Source organism: Capra hircus, chromosome 23, assembly GCF_001704415.2.
Source record: "Capra hircus breed San Clemente chromosome 23, ASM170441v1, whole genome shotgun sequence".
Taxonomy (NCBI): domain Eukaryota; kingdom Metazoa; phylum Chordata; class Mammalia; order Artiodactyla; family Bovidae; genus Capra; species Capra hircus.
The window spans coordinates 48626133-48648375 of record NC_030830.1 but is presented as its reverse complement, the minus strand read 5'-3'; the positions used below and the strand labels follow the sequence as shown (position 1 = coordinate 48648375).

At 36.5% G+C, this 22243-nt stretch overlaps 1 protein-coding gene across 1 annotated transcript in view; it reads right to left on the bottom strand.

The window, feature by feature from the left end:
- Positions 1-22243, bottom strand: part of KHDRBS2 (KH RNA binding domain containing, signal transduction associated 2) — an 800500-nt gene that overhangs the window by 24545 nt on the left and 753712 nt on the right. The window contains exon 8 of the mRNA XM_005696178.3: positions 5590-5648. Within this exon, the coding sequence (XP_005696235.2) occupies positions 5590-5648 (59 nt within the window). The remainder of the gene's footprint in view (positions 1-5589; positions 5649-22243) is intronic.

Genomic DNA, 22243 nt, shown 5'->3' with positions numbered 1-22243 from the left:
GTAACAGGCAAATTTGACCTGGGAGTACAGAATGAAGCAGAGCAAAAGCTAATAGAGTTCTGCAAAGAGAATTCACTGGTCATAGCAAACACCCTCTTCCAACAACACAAGAAAAGACTCTATACATGGACATCAACAGATGGTCAACACTGAAATCAGATTGATTACATTCTTTGCAGCCAAAGATGGAGAAGCTCTATAGAGTCAGCAAAAACAAGACCAGGAGCTGACTGCAGCTCGGATCATCAAAGCCTTACCAAATTCAGACTGAAGTTGAAGAAGTGGGCAAAACTACTAGACCATTCAGGTATGACCTAAATCAAATCCCTTATGAATATACAGTGTAACTGAGAAACAGATTTAAGAGACGAGATCTGATAGACAGAGTGCCTGATGAACTATTGATAAAGGTTCGTGACATTGTACAGGAGACAGGAATCAAGAACATTCCCAAAAAAAGAAATGCAAAAAAGCAAAATGGCTGTCTGAAGAGGCCTTACACATAGCTGTGGAAAGAAGAGGAGTGAAAAGCAAAGGAGGAAAGGAAAGATATACCCATTTGAAAGCAGAGTTCAAAAGAATAGCAGGGAGAGATAAGAAAGCCTTCCTCAGAGATCAGTGCAAAGAAATAGAGGAAAACCATAGAAAGGGAAAGACTGAGATCTCTTCAAGAATATTAGAGATACCAAGGGAACATTTCATGCAAAAATGGGCTCAATAAGGACAGAAATGGTAGGGATCTAACAGAAGCAGAAGGTTTTAAGAAGACGTGGCAAGAATGCACAGAAGAACTGTACAAAAAAGATCTTCACGACCAAGATAATCAAGAGATGTGATCCCTCATCTAGAGCCAGACATCCTGGAATGTGAATTCAAGTGGGCCTTAGGAACCATCGCTACAAACAAAGCTAGGGGAAGTGATGGAATTCCAGTTGAGCTATTTCAAATCCTGAAAGATGAGGCTGTGAAAGTGCAGCACTCAATAGGCCAGCAAATTTGGAAATCTCAGCAGTGACCACAGGACTGGAAAAGATCAGTTTTCATTCCAATCCCAAAGAAAGGAAATGCCAAAGAATGCTCAAACTACTACACAATTGCACTCATCTCACACACTTCTAAGGTAATGCCGAAAATTCTCCAAGTCAGGCTTCAGCAATACATTAACTGTAAATTTCCACATGTTCAAGTTAGTTTTAGAAAAGATAGAGGAACCAGAGATCAAATCACCAACATCCGCTGGATCATGGAAAATGCAAGAGAGTTCCAGAAAAACATCTATTTCTGCTTTATTGGCTATGCCAAAGCCTTTGACTGTGTGAATCACAATAAACTGTGGAAAATTCTGAAAGAGATGGGAATATCAGACTCCCTGACCTGCCTCTTGAGAAACCTGTATGCAGGTCAGGAAGCAACAGTTAGAACTGGACATGGAACAACAGACTGGTGCCGAATAGGAAAAAGAGTATGTCAAGGCTGTATATTCTCACCCTGCTTATTTAACTTATATGCAGAGTACATCATGAAAAACTTTGGGCTGGAGGAAACACAAGCTGGAATGAAGATTGCTGGGTGGAATATCAATAACGTCAGATATGCAGATGTCAGCACCCTTATGGCAGAAAGTAAAGAACTAAAGAGCCTCTTGAAGAAAGTGAAAGAAGAGAGTGAAAAAGTTGGCTTAAAGCTCAACATTCAGAAAATGAAGATCATGGCATCTGGTCCCAACCCTTCATGGAAAATAGATGGGGAAACAATGGAAACAGTGGCTCACTTTATTCTTTCTGGACTATAAAATCACTTTGAATAGTGATTGCAGTCATTAAAATTAAAAGATGCTTACTCCTTGCAAGGAAAGTTATAATCAACCTAGACAGCATATTAAAAAGCAGAGACATTACTTTGCCAACAAAGGTCTATCTAGTCAAGGCTATGGTTTTTCCAGTGGTCATGTATGGATGTGAGAGTTGGATTATAAAGAAAGCTGAGCACGGAAGTATTGATGCTTTTGAACTGTGGTGTTGGAGAAAACTCTTGAGAGTCCCTTGGACTGCAAGGAGATCCAACAAGTCCATCCTAAAGGAGATCAGTCCTTGGTGTTCATTGGAAGGACTGATGCTGAAGCTGAAACTCCAATACTTTGGCCACCTGATGCAAAGAGCTGAGTCATTTGAAACTACCCTGATGCTGGGAAAGATCGAGGGCAGGAGAAGGGGACGAGAGAGGATGAGATGGTTGGATGGCATCACTGACTCAATATACGTGGGTTTGGGTGGACTCCAGGGGTTGGTTATGGACAGGGAGGCCTGGTGTGCTGGGAACTTCATGGACAGGGCGGTTCATGGCATCTCAAAGAGTCGGACAGGACTGAGCAACTGAATTGAACTGAACTGTAGTTAGTCACTCAAGTCTGACTCTTTGTGACCCCAAGAACTGTAGCCCGCTGGGGTCCTCTATCCATGGAATTCTCCAGATGAGAATACTTGAGTGGGTTGCCAGGGGATCTTCCCAAACCAGGGATCAAACCCGGGTCTCCTGCATTGCAGGCAGATTCTTTACCAACTGAGTCACCTGGGAAGCAGTTTCTGTATTTTCTGGTTACACAAAAGGAGCATCTCATTTCAAATCTACATGTTCATGGATGATTATAACAGTGCATATGAAAATATATTAAATTTTACCTTTTGTTAAATGCAGAACTATAAGAAACTTTTATGATAGGAAAATCTTAATAAGGAGTTTTAGAAAGCAGTCTATATTTTGTTTTCTTTTTAAATAAGATGTGTATCATGAAGGATTTAAAAATCAGTGAAACATATAACAAACAGTAAAGAATGAATAAATAAATGAGTATAGTTTAAGTTTCTTTTTTTAACCTAAATTTTCTATAGTGTATGCATATTGTTTTTAGAGTAATAAAAATAACTTATTTTTAGGTTAGTCACACCTATGTATCTACTTACACTTAACATCTGTGACAAAATTTTTCTAAAAATATATGATTAATTTCACATGTGCAATGTGTAAAACACAGGCACTTTTGTTCAGAGTTCCAAATTGCATTCTGTGGGCCAATGCAGCAGAGATGGGTCACAGTGAGCGGATTATGGGGTGGTGAAAGGGGCACTGAGCTGCTGGAATCCTGATTCTTTTCTGTATTCCACTGTTTTCTATGAATTAAACCATGGAAAAGCATTGCAGTGCATTGGTTATTGTCTCTTGAATGTTATCTCCAGACTCCAGCAAAAGAAACAAATTCTGTCAGAATAATTACACTTCTGACATGAAAATCAAGAAACACCCCCTAACTCAGAATGCATAAAGGGTTGATACATCAACATTTATAAACAGTGAGTCAAATTATCTTGAAGGTGAAGTGTATTTTTGAACTAACACTTGCTCAATAATGTCAGAAAATGGCAACAGAAGTTGGTGGCCAAAGGAAAAGTCAAGATCCTAAAGAGAAGTCTACTTTTGGCCATAAATGTTTTAAATTGTTCAACATTAAGAATATAGCCAATCTGGCTGAAATATTAGGTAATGAAAGTTATTATATAAAAATTCCTGCCTAATATCTTTCTTAGTGTGTCCAAATAAACCAAACAACTTTCTACATTTTCCTCATCACTTAAGAAGTATTTTTATAAGTCAATTGCTCTCTGTATGCAGAGAATTGCTTGTTGGTAAATTCTAATTTATTCAGAATGAAATTTAGTGTTTATAAGCAGGGTGGCTTATAAAGTGATAGAGTCTATCTCTAGACTTGGCTGCAGCAGAAGAGCTAAACAAACATGAAAGAACAGAATAGGTTTCAGAGGTGAGTCCAGCCCTTCTGACCATGGCTCCTGCAGCTCCATCAGAAGTTCTGAGAAGTAATCATTTATATTCATACATTTTCCCTATTGCCTTATTTACATGGTGTTAACATTTTAAATGTAAATAATTGAGAAATAGATATCCTGCATGGGAAAGAATCTTTAAAAAAAAATATTGGATATATGTGTATGTGTAACTGATCCACTTTGTTCTACACCTGAAATTAATACAACATTGTAGATCAACTATACTTCAATAAAAAATAAAAATGAGAAAAAATAAAGAAATATGAGAATAAAATACAGTGCTGACAGAAAGAAAATATTGATAGAAAAAGTGATACAATCTAAATTCCCATCCTGTTACCAACTATGCAGTCACATATAATCAATTTCATCCTTGTCATTTTCTTCAGAGTATATAATTTTGTATATAATTTTCACAGGTGATGATTTTTCCTTAAATTTATGTGCCACATGTGAAAGGCAATTACTGTATTTTACAAATAAAAATTCTATTTGAAAAAAATGATTCATAAATAATAATGTATATTCTAATTATAATGTAAGTTTTAAGAGATTGTTCACTGAAGCCTTTCCAGGATTGAGATGTGGCTTGCATGTTTTAGCCATTAAATAAGTATTTGGTGCATGAGTAATGATTTCTGGTCTTCTACTTCATCACATGATTTATAGTTTAGCACAATTTTTAAATGTAGGAATATGTTTCTCAAAAGTAGACAGTAAGAACCAGGGAGGGACAATATCTATTGTGTACACCAACATATTGCTGAAGCATGACAGTACCTTTGTGTTCAAAGGACAAACTCAACTTTTGGATGGCAATCATTATGATGGTGGCTCCTGTTTCTGAATAGGCCTCATGATAGTCACCAGAGAAGTGAGTTAATTTGATGCCTCTGTTCTGAGGAGGGTGCACTTTCTCCCAATGTCTGAACATGTCCTTCCCTGTCCCAATGGAGTATTGCACCTTCATTACATGGAGCCCCAAACACAGGCCGCGTTCATCATCTCTTTTGCTGCTTCTCATAAAGAGGAACAGATTGGCCTTCATATTATTTTAATAAAAATCTAGGACTGGGAGCATTTAAAGGAATGCTGTTTTTCAAGGCAGCCAACTGGTGATACTGCACATATATTTTCAGAAACCAGAAACTATACTTCTAAAGTAATGTGCTGTATTGATACACCATAGGCACTCAATAGTATTACTGAGTTGAAATACAATTAACTTTAAATGGATTTTAAATTAAATTATGTAGTTTTGAAATTAATTTATAGACTGATATGCACACTGACTATTAACTCTTATGAATCAATAATTATTTAGCACTTTCAGGAACTACATGCAATAAAAATAACTTGAAAGTTACAATTTCTGTCCTTAACAGTTTATAAATCTTTGAACTGTGTATTATTCTAATGATCTTTATGTTAACAGAAAGTTGCAACATTGCTGTCATATCAATGAGTCAGACAATGGGAATAGTGAAACATTTAAGAAAGACACTTTTCATAATGTTCATTGTTGCTGTTGAAAATTATCTATGATTGTGGTTAATCGCTTTTGGAATTTTGATCAAAATTAATCTGTTCAATTTTCTGGCTCTCTAGGTAAAATTTCATCCTGCAATTACATAAATCAGTGTGACCTGGACTTCTAACAAAACTGGAGTTAGAAAGACAGAAGTAATTTCTGAATTTTCAGTGAGTGATGAATGTTTTGATTTCTGTTTTAGTAAAGAAAAGGTCTTACCATAGCTGTCATAGATATCCTCACTTACTCCATGACCATAGTCATAGTATTCAGGAACACTGCAATAGATTTAGACAGTAATTAATGTTACTGTATTTGGGAGTAATCATCCCCAAAACTTATATAGAATTTGAAATCAAAATGTGTACTAAGGTAATATCCCAAGAGTCTCTAGACATAAAACACATATTTGAACATAAATAATAATAGAATAATATTCACTGAATAATACAATTCTAACAAGAATATTCAGTAAGAACAATACAGTTTATTGACAAAAAGTGCTATAGTTTTCTCATCCCACATTAATACTTTTTAACAAATCTCTATCCTCCACTTATATAAATCAAATGTCCTCTAAAACACAAGTATGAGTCTTCAAGAGAAGAATTAGGAAAGCAATATTTACAAGAAAAAGTGCTACACAAGATGACAATCTGGTCAATTGTGTGTAACCTTTAATGCAGTTAGCTTAAGAAATATACATAAATTTCATCTTCACTTTCATACACTAAAATTATACTCCTCTCCAACTTTTTCACAGCATAGGTCCATAGGTTTCTCACATATATAAGCTATTTTGTCTCACTTAATATTTTGCTAGATGCTTAGCCTAATGCAACCAAATTATAATTTTTAAAAATACTACACAAAAAGTGGAAATTATTAACTAACCTAATATTTGGATAATTAATGTGCATTTTTAACTTAAGAATCCACAATATTTTTGGTACACTATATTTTTTCACTCCAGCTCCTTCATCTAAAGATTTCTGCCTGAATAAATTTATGCTTATGTACATAAAATTTATATGTGAATAAATTTTATGTATAAATTTATAAATTATATCACAATTATGAATTCTTTTCAAGTATATAAAAGGGTGACAAGAAAAGGGCTTAATATCAAATACCAAATTGTATAAGGGTTGAGGGTGTGTGACAAATTGCCAAAGGGTTAGGTTGGAAGGAAGAGAGGAAGACCTAAAATAACTTGGTTGTCTTTATTCCTCAAGACAATCCCATAGGCCTAATTTTATAAAACACTTGAGACTTCATCAATAGTAACAAATAGTAGAATAATGGAGGCAGAAGATAGGATTAGTGAAATGCAAGATAGAATGGTAGAAATAAATGATCAGAGAGGAAAAAAAAAGAATTAAAAAAAATGAGGACAATCTCAGAGACCTCTAGGACAATATGAAATGTTCCAACATTCAAATTATAGGAGTCCCAGAAGAAGAAGACAAAAAGAAAGACCATGAGAAAATCCTTCAGGAGATAATAGTTGAAAACTTCCCTAAAATGGGGAAGGAAATAATCACCCAAGTCCAAGAAACTCAGAGAGTCCCAAACAGGATAAATGCAAGGCAAAACACCCCAAGACACATATTAATCAAATTAACAAAGATCAAACACAAAGAACAAATATTAAAAGCAGCAAGGGAAAAACAACAAATAACACACAAGGGGATTCCATTAAGGATAACTGCAGATCTTTCAATAGAAACACTTCAGGACAGGAGGGAAAGACAAGACATACTTAAAGTGATGAAAGAAAATAACCTACAGCCCAGATGACTGTACCCAGCAAGAATCTCATTCAAATCTGAAAGAGAAATCAAAAGCTTTACAGACAAGCAAAAGCTGAGAGAATTCAGCACCACCAAACCAGCTCACCAACAAATGCTAAAGGATATTTTCTAGACAGGAAACACAAAAAGGGTATATAAACCCGAACCCAAAATAATAAAGTAAATGGCAACAGGATCATGTTTATCGATAATTAGCTTAACCCTAAATGGGTTGAATGCCCCAACCAAAAGACAAAGACTGGCTGAATGGATACAAAAACAAGACCCCTATATATACTGCCTAAAAGAGACCCACCTCAAAACAAGGGACACATACAGACTGAAAGTCAAGGGCTGGAAAAAGATATTCCATGCAAATAAAGACCAAAAGAAAGCAGAAGTAGCAATACTCATATCAGATAAAATAGACTTTAAAACAAAGGCTGTGAAAAGAGACAAAGAAGGACACTACATAATGATCAAAGGATCAATCCAAGAAGAAGATATAACAATTATAAATATATATATACCCACCATAGGAGCACTACAATATGTAAGACAAATGCTAACAAGTATGAAAGGGGAAATTAACAATAACACAATAATGGTGGGAGACTTTAATATCCACTCACAACTATGGACAGATCAACTAAACAGAAAACTCACAAAGAAACACAAACTTTAAAGGATACAATAGACCAGTTAGACCTAATTGATATCTATAGGATATTTCACCACAAAACAATGAATTTCACCTTTTTCTCAAGTGCTCACAGAACCTTCTCCAGGATAGATTACATCCTGGGCCATAAATCTAACCTTGATAAATTCAAAAAAATTGAAATCATTCCAACATTTTTTCTGACCATAATGCAGTAAGCTTAGATCACAATTACAGGAGAAAAACTATTAAAAATTCCAACATATGGAGGCTGAACAACACGCTTCTGTATAACCAAAAAAATCACAGAAGAAATAAAAAAAGAAATCAAAATATGCATAGAAAAGAATGAAAATAAAAACGCAACAACCCAAAACCTGCGGGACACTATAAAATCAGTGCTATGAGGAAAGTTCACAGCAATACAGGCATACCACAAGAAACAAGAAAAAAGTCAAATAATTAAACTAACTCTACACCTAAAGCAACTAAAAAAGGAAGAAATGGAGAACTCCAGATTTAGTAGAAGGAAAGAAATCTTAAAAATAAGGCAGAAATAAAGGCAAAAGAAACAACAGAGACCATAGCAAAAATCAACAAAGCCAAAAGCTGGTTCTTTGAAAGGATAAATAAAATTGACAAACTATTAGCCAGACTCATCAACAAACAAAAGTGGAAAAATCAAATCAATAAAATTAGAAATGAAAATGGAGAGATTACAACAGACAACACAGAAATACAAAGGATCATAAGAGACTACTATCAGCAGTTATATGCCAATAAAATGGACAATGTGGAAGAAATGGACAAATTCTTAGAAAAGTACAACTTTCCAAAACTGAACCAGGAAGAAATAGAAAATCTTAACCAACCCATCATAAGCACGGAAATTGAAAATATAATCAGAAAACTTCCAGCAAACAAAAGCCCAGATCCAGACAGCTTCACAGCTGAATTCTACCAAAAATTTAGAGAAGAGCTAACACCTATCCTACTCAAACTCTTCCAGAAAACTGCAGAGGAAGGTAAACTTCCAAACTTATTCTATGATGCTACCATCACCCTAATACCAAAACCTGACAAAGATGCCACAAAAAAGAAAACTACAGGCCAATATCACTGATGAACATAGATGCAAAAATCCTCAACAAAATTCTAGCAATCAGAATCTAACAACACATTAAGAAGATCATGCACCATGGCCAAGTGGGCTTTATCCCAGGGATGCAAGGATTTTTCAATATCTGCAAATCAATCAATGTAATTCACCACATTAACAAATTGAAAAATAAAAGCCACATGATTATCTCAATAGATGCAGAGAAAGCCTTTGGCAAAATTCAACATCTATTTAAGATAAAAACTCTCCAGAAAGCAGGAATAGAAGGAACATACCTCAACATAATAAAAGCTCTCTATGACAAACCCACAGCAAACATTATCCTCAATGGTGAAAAATTGAAAGCATTTCCGTTAAAGTCAGGAACAAGACAAGGGTGCCCACTTTCACCACTACTATTCAACATAGGTCTGGAAGTTTTGGCCACAGCAATCAGAGCAGAAAAAGAAATAAAAAGGAATCCAAATTGGAAAAGAAGAAGTAAAACTCTCACTGTTTGCAGGTGACATGATCCTCTATAGAGGAAACACTAAAGACTCCACCAGAAAATTACTAGAGCTAATCAATGAATACAGTAAAGTTGCAGGATATAAAATCAACACACAGAAATCCCTTGCATTCCTATACACTAATAATGAGAAAGTAGAAAAAGAAATTAAGCAAACAATTCCATTCACTATTGCAATGAAAAGAATAAAATACTTAGGAATATATCTACCTAAAGAAACTAAAGACCTATATATAGAAAACTATAAAACACTGATGAAAGAAATCAAAGAGGACACTAATAGATGGAGAAATATACCATGTTCATAGATCAGAAGAATCTTATAGTGAAAATGAGTATACTACCCAAAGCAATCTACAGAGTCAATGCAATCCCTATAAAGCTACCAGCGGTATTTTTCACAGAGCTAGAACAAATAATTTCACAATTTGTATGGAAATACAAAAAAAATCTCAAGTAGCCAAAGCAATCTTGAGAAAGAAGAATGGAACTGGAGGAATCAACCTGCCTGTCTTCAGGCTCTACTACAAAGCCACAGTCATCAAGACAGTATGGTACTGGCACAAAGACAGAAATATAGATCAATGGAACAAAATAGAAAGCCCAGAGATAAATCCACACACATATGGACACCTTATCTTTGACAAAGGAGGCAATAATATACAATGGAGTAAAGACAATCTCTTTAACAAGTGGTGCTGGGAAAACTGGTCAACCACTTGTAAAAGAATGAATCTAGATCACTTTCTAAAACCATATGCAAAAATTAGCTCAAAATGGATTAAAGATCTAAACATAATACCAGAAACTATAAAACTCCTAGAGGAGAACATAGGCAAAACACTCTCCAACATAAATCACAGCAGAATCCTCTATGATTGACCTCTCAGAATACTGGAAAGAAAAGCAAAAATAAACAAATGACATCTAATTAAAATTAAAACCTTCTGCACAACAAAGGAAATTATAAGCAAAGTAAAAAGACAGCCTTCTGAATGGGAGAAAATACTAGCAAATGAAGCAACTGACAAACAACTAATCTCAAAAATATACAAGAAACTGATGCAGCTCAATTCCAGAAAAAAAAAAAAAAAGATGTAATCAAAAAATGGGCCAAAGGACTAAATAGACATTTCTCCAAAGAAGACATACAGATGGCTAAAAAACACATGAAAAGATGCTCAACATCACGTATTATCACAGAAATGCAAATCAAAGCCACAATGAGGTAACATTCCACACGAGTCAGAATGGCTTTGAATGCAGACTAGTACAGCCACTATGGAGAACAGTGTGGAGATTCCTTTAAAAATTGCAAATAGAACTGCCTTCAGTTCAGTTCAGTTCAGTTCAGTTGCTCAGTCGTGTCCAACTCTTTGTGACCCCATGAATCGCAGTACGCCAGGCCTCCCTGTCCATCACCATCTCCCAGAGTTCACTCAGAATCACGTCCTTCGAGTCCGTGATGCCATCCAGCCATCTCATCCTTGGTCGTCCCCTTCTCCTCCTGCCCCCAATCTCTCCCAGCATCAGAGTCTTTTCCAATGAGTTAACTCTTCACATGAGGTTATGACCCAGCAATCCCACTGCTGGGCATACACACCAAGGAAACCAAAATTGAAAGAGATACGTGTACCCCAATGTTCATCGCAGCACTGTTTATAATAGCCAGGACATGGAAACAACCTAAATGTCCATCAGCTGATGAATGGATAAGAAACCTGTGGTATATATACACAATAGAGTACTACTCAGCCATTAAAAATAATACATTTGAATCCGTTCTAATGAGGTGGATGAAACTGAAGCCTATTATACAGAGTAAAGTAAGCCAGAAAGAAAAACACCAATACAGTATACTAACACGTACATATGGAATTTAGAAAGATGGTAATAATAACCCTGTATGTGAGACAGCAAAAGTGACACAGATGTATAGAATGGACTTTTGGACTCTATAGGAGAGGGAGAGGGTGGGATGATTTGGGGGAATGGCATTGAAACATGTATAATATCATGTAAGAAACGAATCCCCTGTCTACTTTTGATGCAGCATACAGGATGCTTGGGGCTGGTGCATGGGGATGATCCAGAGAGATGATATGGGGTGGGAGGTGGGAGGGGGGGCTCAGGATTGGGAACTCATGTACACCCGTGGCAGATTCATATCATTGTATGGCAAAACCAATGCAGTATTGTAAAGTAAAATAAAGTAAAAATGAAAATTAAAAAAAAAAAACACTGGTGAAAGAAATCAAAGAGGAAACTAATAGATGGAGAAACATAGCTTGCCATGGATTGTAAGAATCAATATAGTGAAAATGAGTATACTACCCAAAGCAATCTACAAATTCAATGCAATCCCTATAAAGCTACCAGCGGTATTTTCCACAGAGCTAGAACAAATAATTTCACAATTTGTATGGAAATACAAAAAAAAAAAAAAAAAAAAAAAAACAACTCAAATAGCCAAAGCAATCTTGAGAAAGAAGAATGGAATTGGAGGAATCAACCTGCCTGACTTCAGGCTCTACTACAAAGCCACAGTCATCAAGACAGTATGGTACTGGCACAAAGACAGAAATATAGATCAATGGAACAAAATAGAAAGCCCAGAGACAAATCCACACACCTATGGACACACCTATGGACACCTTGGGCTTCCCTGTTGGCTCAGACACTTTTGTCTGCCTCCAATTTGGGAGACCTGGGTTCGATCCCTGGGTTGGGAAGATCCCCTGGAGAAGGAAATGACAACCCACTCCAGTATTCTTGCCTGGAGAATCCCATGGATTGAGGAGCCTGGTGGGCTGCAGTCCATGGGGTCACAAAGAGTCAGACACGACTGAGTGACTTTACTTACTTGCTTTTAATGGACACCTTGTCTTCTACAAAGGAAACAAGAATATACAATGGATTATAGACAATCTCTTTAATAAGTGGTGCTGGGAAAACTGGTCAACCACTTGTAAAGGAATGAAACTAGAACACTTTCTAACACCATACACAAAAATAAACTCAAAATTGATTAAAGATCTTAATGTAAGACCAGAAACTATAAAACTCCTAGAGCAGAACATAGACAAAACACACTCCAACATAAATCACAGCAGGATCCTCTATGACCCACCTCTCAGAATACTGGAAATAAAAGCAAAAATAAACAAATGGGATATAATTAAAATTAAAAGCTTCTGCACAACAAAGGAAACTATAAGCAAGGTGAAAAGAAAGCCTTCGGAATGGGAGAAAATAATAGCAAATGAAGCAACTGACAAACAACTAATCTCAAAAATATACAAGCTCAATACCAAAAAGCTAAATGACCCAATAGAAAAATGGGCCAGAGAACTAAATAGACATTTCTCCAAAGCAGACATACAGATGGCTAACAAACACATGAAAAGATGCTCAACATCACTCATTATCAGAGAAATGCAAATCAAAACCACAATGAGATACCATTTCACACCAGTTCAAATGGCCGTTATCCAAAAGTCTGCAAGCAATAAATGCTGGAGAGGGTGTGGAGAAAAGGGAACCCTCTTACACCGTTGGTGGGAATGCAAAGTAGTACCACCACTGTGGAGAACGGTGTGGAGATTCCTTAAAAAATTGCAAATAGAACTGCCTTGTGACCCAGCAATCCCACTGCTGGGCATACACATCTTGGAAACCAGAATTGAAAGAGACACGTGTACCCCAATGTTCATCACAGCACTGTTTATAATAGCCAGTACATGGAAGCAACCTAGATGTCCATCAGCAGATGAATGGGTAAGAAAGCAGCGGTACATATACACAATGGAGTACTACTCAGCCATTAAAACGAATACATTTGAATCAGTTATAATGAGGTGGATGAAACGGAAGCCAATTATACAGAGTGAAGTAAGCCAGAAAGAAAAACATCAATATGGTATACTAACACATATATATGGAATTTAGAAAGATGATAATGATAACCCTGTATGTGAGACAGCAAAAGAGACACAGATATAAAGAACAGTCTTTTGGACTCTGTGGGAGAGGGAGAGGGTGGGATGATTTGGGAGAATGGCATTGAAACCTGTATAATATCATGTATGAAACAAATCACCAGTCTACGTTCATTGCAGGATATAGGATGCTTGGGCTTGGTGCACGGGGATGACCCAGAAAGATGGTATGGGGAGGGAGGTGGGGGGGGGAGTTCAGGATTGGGAACACGTGTAAACCCTTGGCGGATTCATGTTGATGTATGCCAAAGCCAATACAGTATTGTAAAGTAAAATGAAGTAAAATTATAAAAAAAGAAATAACATTCAGTCACAGTAAAGAATAAAATAATGTCATTTGCAGCAACACAGATACCACTAGAGATATCATACTAAGTAAGTCAGAAAGTGAAGGACAAATACTGTATGTTTTCATTTATATGTTGACTCTTAAAAAGCAAAATGAATGGACTCACAGATACAAAGGACCAACTTGTGGTTACCAGAAGGCCGAAGACTAGATGCTTATGCAAAATCAGTGAAATGGATTAAGAAGTGCAAACAGGTGTAAAATAAGTATATAACATGTCAGTTACAAGGATGTAGTGTTCAGCACAGGGAATACAGTCAATATTTTATAGCAACTTTAAATGGAGTATAATCTATAAAGATATTGAATGACTATACTCCACATGAACTGAAACTAATATAACATTTAAGACAAATATAATTCAATAATAAAAAGAAAAATCAGTTCAGTTCAGTTCAGTCACTCAGTCGTGTTCGACTCTTTGCAACCCCATGAATCACAGCATGCCTGAATAAAATTCAGATTAAGTTTAAAAATATGGTAACTGATGCATTTGTAATTTCTACAAAGTTATGTTAATTTTCAATCAATTTTAAATACATACAAGATTTGTTTAGAAACAGTAAGCTGTTTTATTGGCTCTATTGTTTTCATTTCATTATTTCAGAAAGTTATATTGCATTATATTTATTTTAATTTATCATGTTGTTTAAATATGTTACGTATAAGTTAAATGTGGACAAATGAATGAAAGCACAATGTGATTATTTACTTTGAATGGACATTATTATTCAACATTATATTTTAGAAAATGTAGCAATCAAAGTTTGTAAACACACTGTTACAACTAGAGATGCGTTAATTAAAATTAGGATAATTATTGGCAATTTGAAACTTGAAACTTTATTACTCCAGTGGTTAGAGCAGATATAAATTTCCTAGTACCTGGTATATATGTAAAATCATGATAGAACACATTACCTGCCTTAATCCGTGTCTAGTTATTCATAAAAAAATTTATACAACATTTTAGCCTTTTGACATCAAGACTTAGACATTAATACATATTTAGAAAAAGTACATAAAATTTCTGACAGGAAAATACCAGATTAGTTAATTAATGGTTGATTGTAAAACTTAAAAAATCAGAGGTTAAGAATTTCAGAGTTTTTTTTTTTTTTTTTTTTTTTTTTTTTTTTTTTTTGGTAGAGAAGCATTTTACCTTAATTTAACAGTTTACTAAGACAACTAATTAAATGGAAATTAACACAATAGAAAAATAAGATAAAATTTAGTTTCTGGGGAAAGCTTCACTATAATCAAGCTAATTTTTGAAGTAAGTTCTTAGTAAGCCCATCTGTGTCATGATGAAACTGCCATTCCCATGGTGCTTCTCATCCAGCACTTGGTGCTCATGTTCCTGTGGTCAGAGCAACTGCACTGATGCTAGGATAAACCTGTTCACAGGTCAGTGAGACCAACCAAGCTTATAAACAAGTTTTTAGACATTCAGTTATTGTGAATAGAGACATTGGCAGTAAAAAATAAGATCTCTGTTCTATAGGTTTGTGTTCATATAATCAAATCAATTCGACCTGTAAAGTTGGGAGGAATACAGGATGCAATTTGTTAAAGAACAACACTTACTTAACTTTTAAAACTATGTACTTTGGTAGGATGTTAAAAAAATATCAGAGATGATTAAACACGCTACAGATACACCAGAGATCTTTGTAGCCTCATACGATTAAAGCTTTCACATTCATAGTTTTTAGTTCATTTGGTTTATGCCTTGTATGTATTCCAACATTTTGCTAATTCTTGACTAAGCTGTAGAATTTGGATATAAAAGTAGAAAACATAGATGACTATGAATTTCAACTAAAGCTTTACTATTTTCTGAATTGAAGAGAAATAAAACATAAAATAATATTTCAGATGAAAGGATGAAGGGATTTAATTATTGTAATAATATGAATGATTCACAACTATCCAACTATTCTCAGTGCTTAAGTGGGTTCTCTTAATATTTGTTTCTTCAGCATTTACCCTGAAATTTTGTTCTATTGTGCATTTACACTGTATTTCCAGAAATAACTGTTAAGTAGAGATACATTTTGAGCCCAACCCCCACCTTCAAATCGAAAATTGTTAGTTCCTTTATTTTTAATCCATTTACATTATAATCAAGCCCTTCTGTTAAATTCAATAAAGCTTCATACAAGTGCTATTTATAAAGCTCGTGAATCTAGTGTGTAGATTAATGGGTAAAACACACAGGTTTATGAATCAGTTCTTCTCACCAACCACAAATTTTCTGTGTCATCCAGGGCATTAAACAAACACTGGTGGGACAGAGACATCAAAGACCCTTCACCAAATAGCTCAAGACTTCACAGCTTCCTTCAACATCACGTTACTCTAATGTTACCTGATAATTCTCATAGCTGTTCCCAGGTCTTCCTTTGGCAGTCATCTCCTATTATTTCCAACACTGAATGTCCAGACTGCCAATAGAATCAACTTTATTCTTACATTAGAGAATGCGACCTATTTGCTAATAGATTCTTACAAATAATTTCCATTTTGACATCTTTTCTAGAACAAAATTTAATTTCTCATGGAAATTAGCTGCATTTTTTCTCTTCTCTCAGCACTCAATATATTCTTTGTTGTTCAATCACCCAGTCATTTCCAATTCTTTGCAATCCCATGGACTACAGCACACCAGGTTTCCCATCTCCTGAAGCTTACTCAGACTCATGTCCATTGAGTCAAGGATGTCATCCAACCATGTTGTCGTCTGTTTTCCCCTTCTCCTCCTGCCTTCAATCTTTCCCAGAGTCAGGGTCTTATCCAATGAGTCAGTTCTTCACATCAGGTGGCAAAAGTATTGGAGTTTCCACTTCAGTATCAGTCCTTCCAATGAATATTCAGGATTGATTCTTTGAAGATTGATTGGTTTGATCTCATTGCAATCCAAGGGACTCGCAAGAATCTTCTCCAACACCGCACTTCAAAAGCATCAGTTCTTTGGTGCTCAGCCTTCCTTTTGGTCCAACTCTCACATCCATACATGACTACTGGAAAAACCATAGCTTTGACTATAGGAACGTTTGTCGGCAAAATATTTTTTTATGCTTTTAAATGCTGTCTAGTTTGGTTATAACTTTTCTTCCAAGGAGCAGGGATCTTTTAATTTCATGGATGCAGTCACCATCTGCAGTGATTTTGGAGTCCAAGAAAATAAAGTATGTCACTGCTTCCATTGTTTCCCCATCTATTTGCCATGAAGTGATGGGATTTAATGCCATGATCTTACTTTCTGGAATGTTGACTTTCAAGTCAGCCCTTTCACTTTTCTCTTTAACTTTCATCAGGAGGCTATTTAGTTCTTCTTCACTTTCTGCCATAAAGGTGGTGTCATCTGCATATATGAGGCTATTGATATTTCTCCTGGCAATCTTAATTCCAGCTTGTGTTTCATCCAGCCCAGCATTTCACATGATGTATTCTGCTTATTAGTTAAATAGACATGGTGACAATATACTGGCTTGACGTACTCCTTTCCCAATTTTGAACCAGTCCATTGTTCCATGTTTGGTTCTAACTGTTGCTTCTTGACCTGCATATAGGTTTCTCAGGAGGCAGGTAAGGTGATCTGGTATTCTTTAATTTTCGCTATCTCTGCCTATACATGTAACAGTACAATAACCATTATAGATACATTCAGTCTATTTTGTAAAACACTAAAAATGAAACAAATGGCACTGGAAAAGCCTGTATGGAAATCACAGTCTCACAGAAAAGCCACTAAGCAAATGATAAACGGTGACTTATTGGTTTTTCATTCATCAAATGACGAAACTGAAAAGAAGAAGAAATTAAGTACTCAAATGAAAATGGAGTGAAGAAGACTTAAGGGCAAGTCACTGGCACCAAGCAAAGTTCATAGGTGATTAAAAGCATGGTATGGGCAGTTACTCCTTCAGACCAGGTACAGGCAGGTGAGAGCTAGACAGGGTGCAAAAGGAGGCAGGGGCCACGTCTTGAAGGACCTTTATTAACCATGGTAAAGAGTTTGGATATTATTTTAGGAAACATTGAAAACAAGGAATGATTTAAAAAGGGGACAAACATAAGCATTTCTTTTCTTAAGCAAATCCCTCTGTTGGTGGTGTGTTTCATTCTTGTTGTTGTAATCATCATTAACAGGCACAGTATCAATCATATAGTAGGTAATCATATATTTATTGGAAAAATGAATACCTGTACAATGAATATTTCTCTTCACAACTGCTTTCTCCTTTGTGTTTTTCCATCTCTATTTTCTTTATATCTATGAGCTTGGACTTTTTTTTTGTTAAAACATGTGAGAAAATTCACGTATTAGGATAAATTATTTGAAGATAATTCACAACTATTTCATTTCATTAGATGTCACATTCAGTAACTGCAGCTTGAATTGCTACACATCTAGTCTTTTTTTCCCCTTACAACTTCACAGATATTAAAAGGCAAGAAAAGAGGTTAATTCCAGGTTAACCTCACTCAGCAGTTTAAAAAAGTATTTTGGAAGATTTGGTGGATCTTGAGAGTGATTCATATACTAAGCCAGATGTTTTGGAGGCCCAAACTCAAATGCATGGGTTATAAACTACCATGATTTGTTTAATTTTCTTTTGCTAATATTTTTAATAACACTTACAGTGAAAGACAGAATCTATATCTATCACGTTATTTCCTTATTGAGTTAAATCTTCTTTTCTATTTTCTAAACATTTTCACCACCTGATTTTTAGAACTGAGAGATTTTAAATGGAAAGGGGCCTTAAACAAGAAATTAGGTCATTTGTGTTTTGAAATTCTCCTACCCTTCCTTCCTAAAAGCCATAATAACAGTAATAACCATTAAAAAAAAAACATTTAATAATTTTGTCATACTTAATACATCCCAAACTTTGCTAGGTTAAAATTGTCATATTTAATCATAACAATAATTTTTGAGTTAGTCATATTGAGCAAGATACAGAATAGATAATCTAGATTTGTCTGCTTAAGTTACTTGTCCTAAGCTAACCAGATCTTTGGTGGTAAAACTGGAATTGAACCTTGGTGTATCTGATAACAGAATTCAGTGTACAAACTATACTTCATGCAGTCCATCATATCTATTCAAACGATCATTATCAACTTATCTACATAGTACTAGACAGAAAGATGGGAAATAATTTACCTAATGACATTTTGATCTTGACTTAACTGTGATTAGGAAGATCAGATGAGTTGTGAGAATCCCTATGCATTTACCCGTCCTCCTCCTAAAAAAATATCCCAACTATGATAAAGAACAAGGGCCTGAGCCAAGCACACAAAATTCTCAAAACCCTCTTAATCTCCTGCTCAACTATTTCCTCTTGTAGGAAACATTCTCAGATTCCAAATAACCTTATGATGTGTTCCAACAACTCTATTTACCTCTCACATATATATCACTGTCATTTTTGAATTTCACTTTTCTGTGTGCTAGTAATTATTTACCTGTCTTTCCAAATAAAACTTTATTTATAATATTCAGGGCTATTTGGATCATCATATATTTACAGGGAGTAACCCAGTGCCTTATATATAGTAAATGCTCAAGAAATGTTGGCCAACTGAGTAAATTGATGTCTTGGAACTAATGAGGTTTATGTTAATTTCAGTTTAAACAGCTAACTTCTAAAGTAGTTATCATCCAACAATCCATTGCATTGGTTACAGCCCTCACTGCCAGTGTATTCATCCCTTGACTCTTCTTTCTATTTGGAGAATCTAATGCTATCTTATTCCACAGAGCTCTTAGCATTTGGTTCTATTTAGAACAAGGTCTCCATTTTTTTTAAACCAATTTATTTGATCCTTGCTTAACATAACTTCAATTAGAGTTAACTATTTATCTATCATTCCCAGGTTATTTTAGTGGTAAAGAATCTGCCTGCTAATGCAGAATTAGAGACTCAGACTCAATGCCTGGATGGGGAAGATCCCCTGGAGGAGGAAATGGCAACCCACTCCAGTATTCTTGCAGGGAGAATTAAATTAACAGAGAAGGCTGGTGGGCTAGAGTCCAAGGGATCACAGAGTCAGTCATGACTGATAATTTCAGCCACATTTATATATTCGTCTATCTATCTATCTATCTAAAGATTTCAAGAGGTTTGTATTAGGAAAAGTAGATTTGGTGCTTTCTTAGAAAACTTCTATGTAGAGGAGAGGGAAAGATGGCAGAGGAATAGGATGGGAAGAACACTTTCTCCCTCACAAATTCCTCAAAAGAACATTTCAACGCTGAGCAAACTTCACAAAACAACTTCTGTAGGCTGACAGAGGACATCAGGCAACCAGAAAAGCAGATCATTGTCTTCAAAAACAGGTAGGAAAAAATATAAAAGACAAAAAAGGGGACAAAGGAGGTGGGGAGGGAGCTCCGTCCCGGGAAGGGAAGCCCGTCCCGGGAAGGGAAGCCCATCCCGGGAAGGGAATTTTAAGAAGAGAGGTTTCCAAACACCAGGAAACACTCTCCCTGCCGAGTCTGTGGCGAGCCTTGGAAACACAGAGGGCAACATAACAGGAAGGAAAAATAGATAAATAATTAAAACCAACAGATTACAAGCCCAACAGTAACTCCCCCAGTGGAAAAGCAGCACAGACGCCTGCATCCGCCACTGGGAAGTGGGGGCAGGGCAGGGACGTGCGGGAGGCGCGGGCTGCAGAGCTTTGTAAGAATCAGGCAGGAACGCCCCACCGCGCAACCAGAACGATCTAACTTGGGCTAGCAAACCAGACTGTGGGATAGCTACCACGCGAAAAGCTCGAACATAAGACACTGCCAGGACCGAGCACAGAACAAAGGACGGAATGGGAAAAGCTGGCTGCAGACCATCCCCCGCCGGGGACAGGCAGCCAGAGTCTTAAGGACTGGAAAGGGGCAATCGCAGACCCGGAGAGACTGTGCTTACCTAACTGCAAGCAAGCTCCTTTGCTAAGACTTCTGGGGGTGCTGGACAGTCACAATCTACCGCACGGGGTGCGCCAGCGGTCCACCCAGAAAGCTGAGCAGCAGCGGCAGAAAAGGTGACAAGCCGCGGCGATTGCGCTCGCCAAACTCCTGAGCTACTCGGACCTGGGAAGGGCACAAAGCGCAGTTCCAGCCGAATCTGTGCCTCTGAGGGCTGCCTGAGCGCCAAACCTGAGCGGCTTGGACCGGGGAAGTGCACACAGCCTAGGGCCGGCCCCAGACGGTTCCCGGCTGAGCATCCTAGAGCCAGAGCGGTTTGTGCGCCGCGAGAAAGGACAGGTCAAGCGGGGCAGAGATACTGTGTGCACACGACAGTGCTATTTGTTAGCAGCAGCCCCCCTCCCCACAGCGCGACTGAACTAGTGAGCCTAAAAAACCAGCAAACAGAAGAAGTTAAACAGAGGGAACCACCTTGGAAGTGATCCCACACGGCCCATTACACCAGAAAGGGCCAGATATTTTTAATATTTTTAAAATCATTCCTTTTTTTTTTTTGCTTTTTTTTCTTTTTTTTAATTGTTAAGTCTTCTATTTCTCCTCTAATTTTTATTTCTATAACCTATTATTACTATATTTTTTTGTTTGTTTTTTAAAAACGACTTTTTTTTTTTTTTTAAAGGCAAACACCATATACAGTCTTTGGATGGTTGTTGATGGCTTTTTTTTTTTTTATTGTTTGTTTGTTAATAATTCTTTTTCTTTCTTTTTTTTTCTTTCTTCCTTCTTCCTTCTGCTTCTCTCTAATATTGTATCTTTGAAAATCCAACCTCTACTCTAGATTTTTAATCTTTGCTCTTAGGTTTTTGTGGTCAATTTTGTACATTTAAAAACCCAAACTTCACTATCCCAGTTTACCTGAGAGTGAGATTACTGGCTTGACCACTCTTTCCTCCTCTGGACTCTCCTTTTTCTCCACCAGGTGGCCTCTGTCTCTTTTCTCCCCCATCTCTCCTCTATCCAACTCTGTGAATCTCTGTGTGTTCCAGACGGTGGAGAACACCTAAGGAACTGGTTACTGGCAGGATTTGTCTCTCTCCTACTCATTCCTCTCTCTGATCCTCCTGGTCACCTCTGTCTACTTCCTCCCTCTCCTCTTCCCCGTATAACTCTGTAAATACCTCTGAGCGGTCCAGACTATAGAGTGCACATAAGGAAGTGACTACTGGCTAGCTTGCTCTCTTTTCTTTTGATCTCACCGCATCTCATTCCAGTTACCTCTAACTACCCCCTCCATCTTCTCTTCTCCTTATAACTCAGTGAACCTCTCTGAGTGTCCCTCAATGTGGAGAAACTTTTCATCTTTAACCTAGATGTTTTATCATCGGTGCTGTATAGATGGAGAAGTCTAGAGGCTACTGTAAAAATAAAACTGAAAACCAGAAGCAGGAGGCTTAAATCCAAAGCCTGAAAACATTAGAGAACTCTTGAATTCAGGGAACATTAA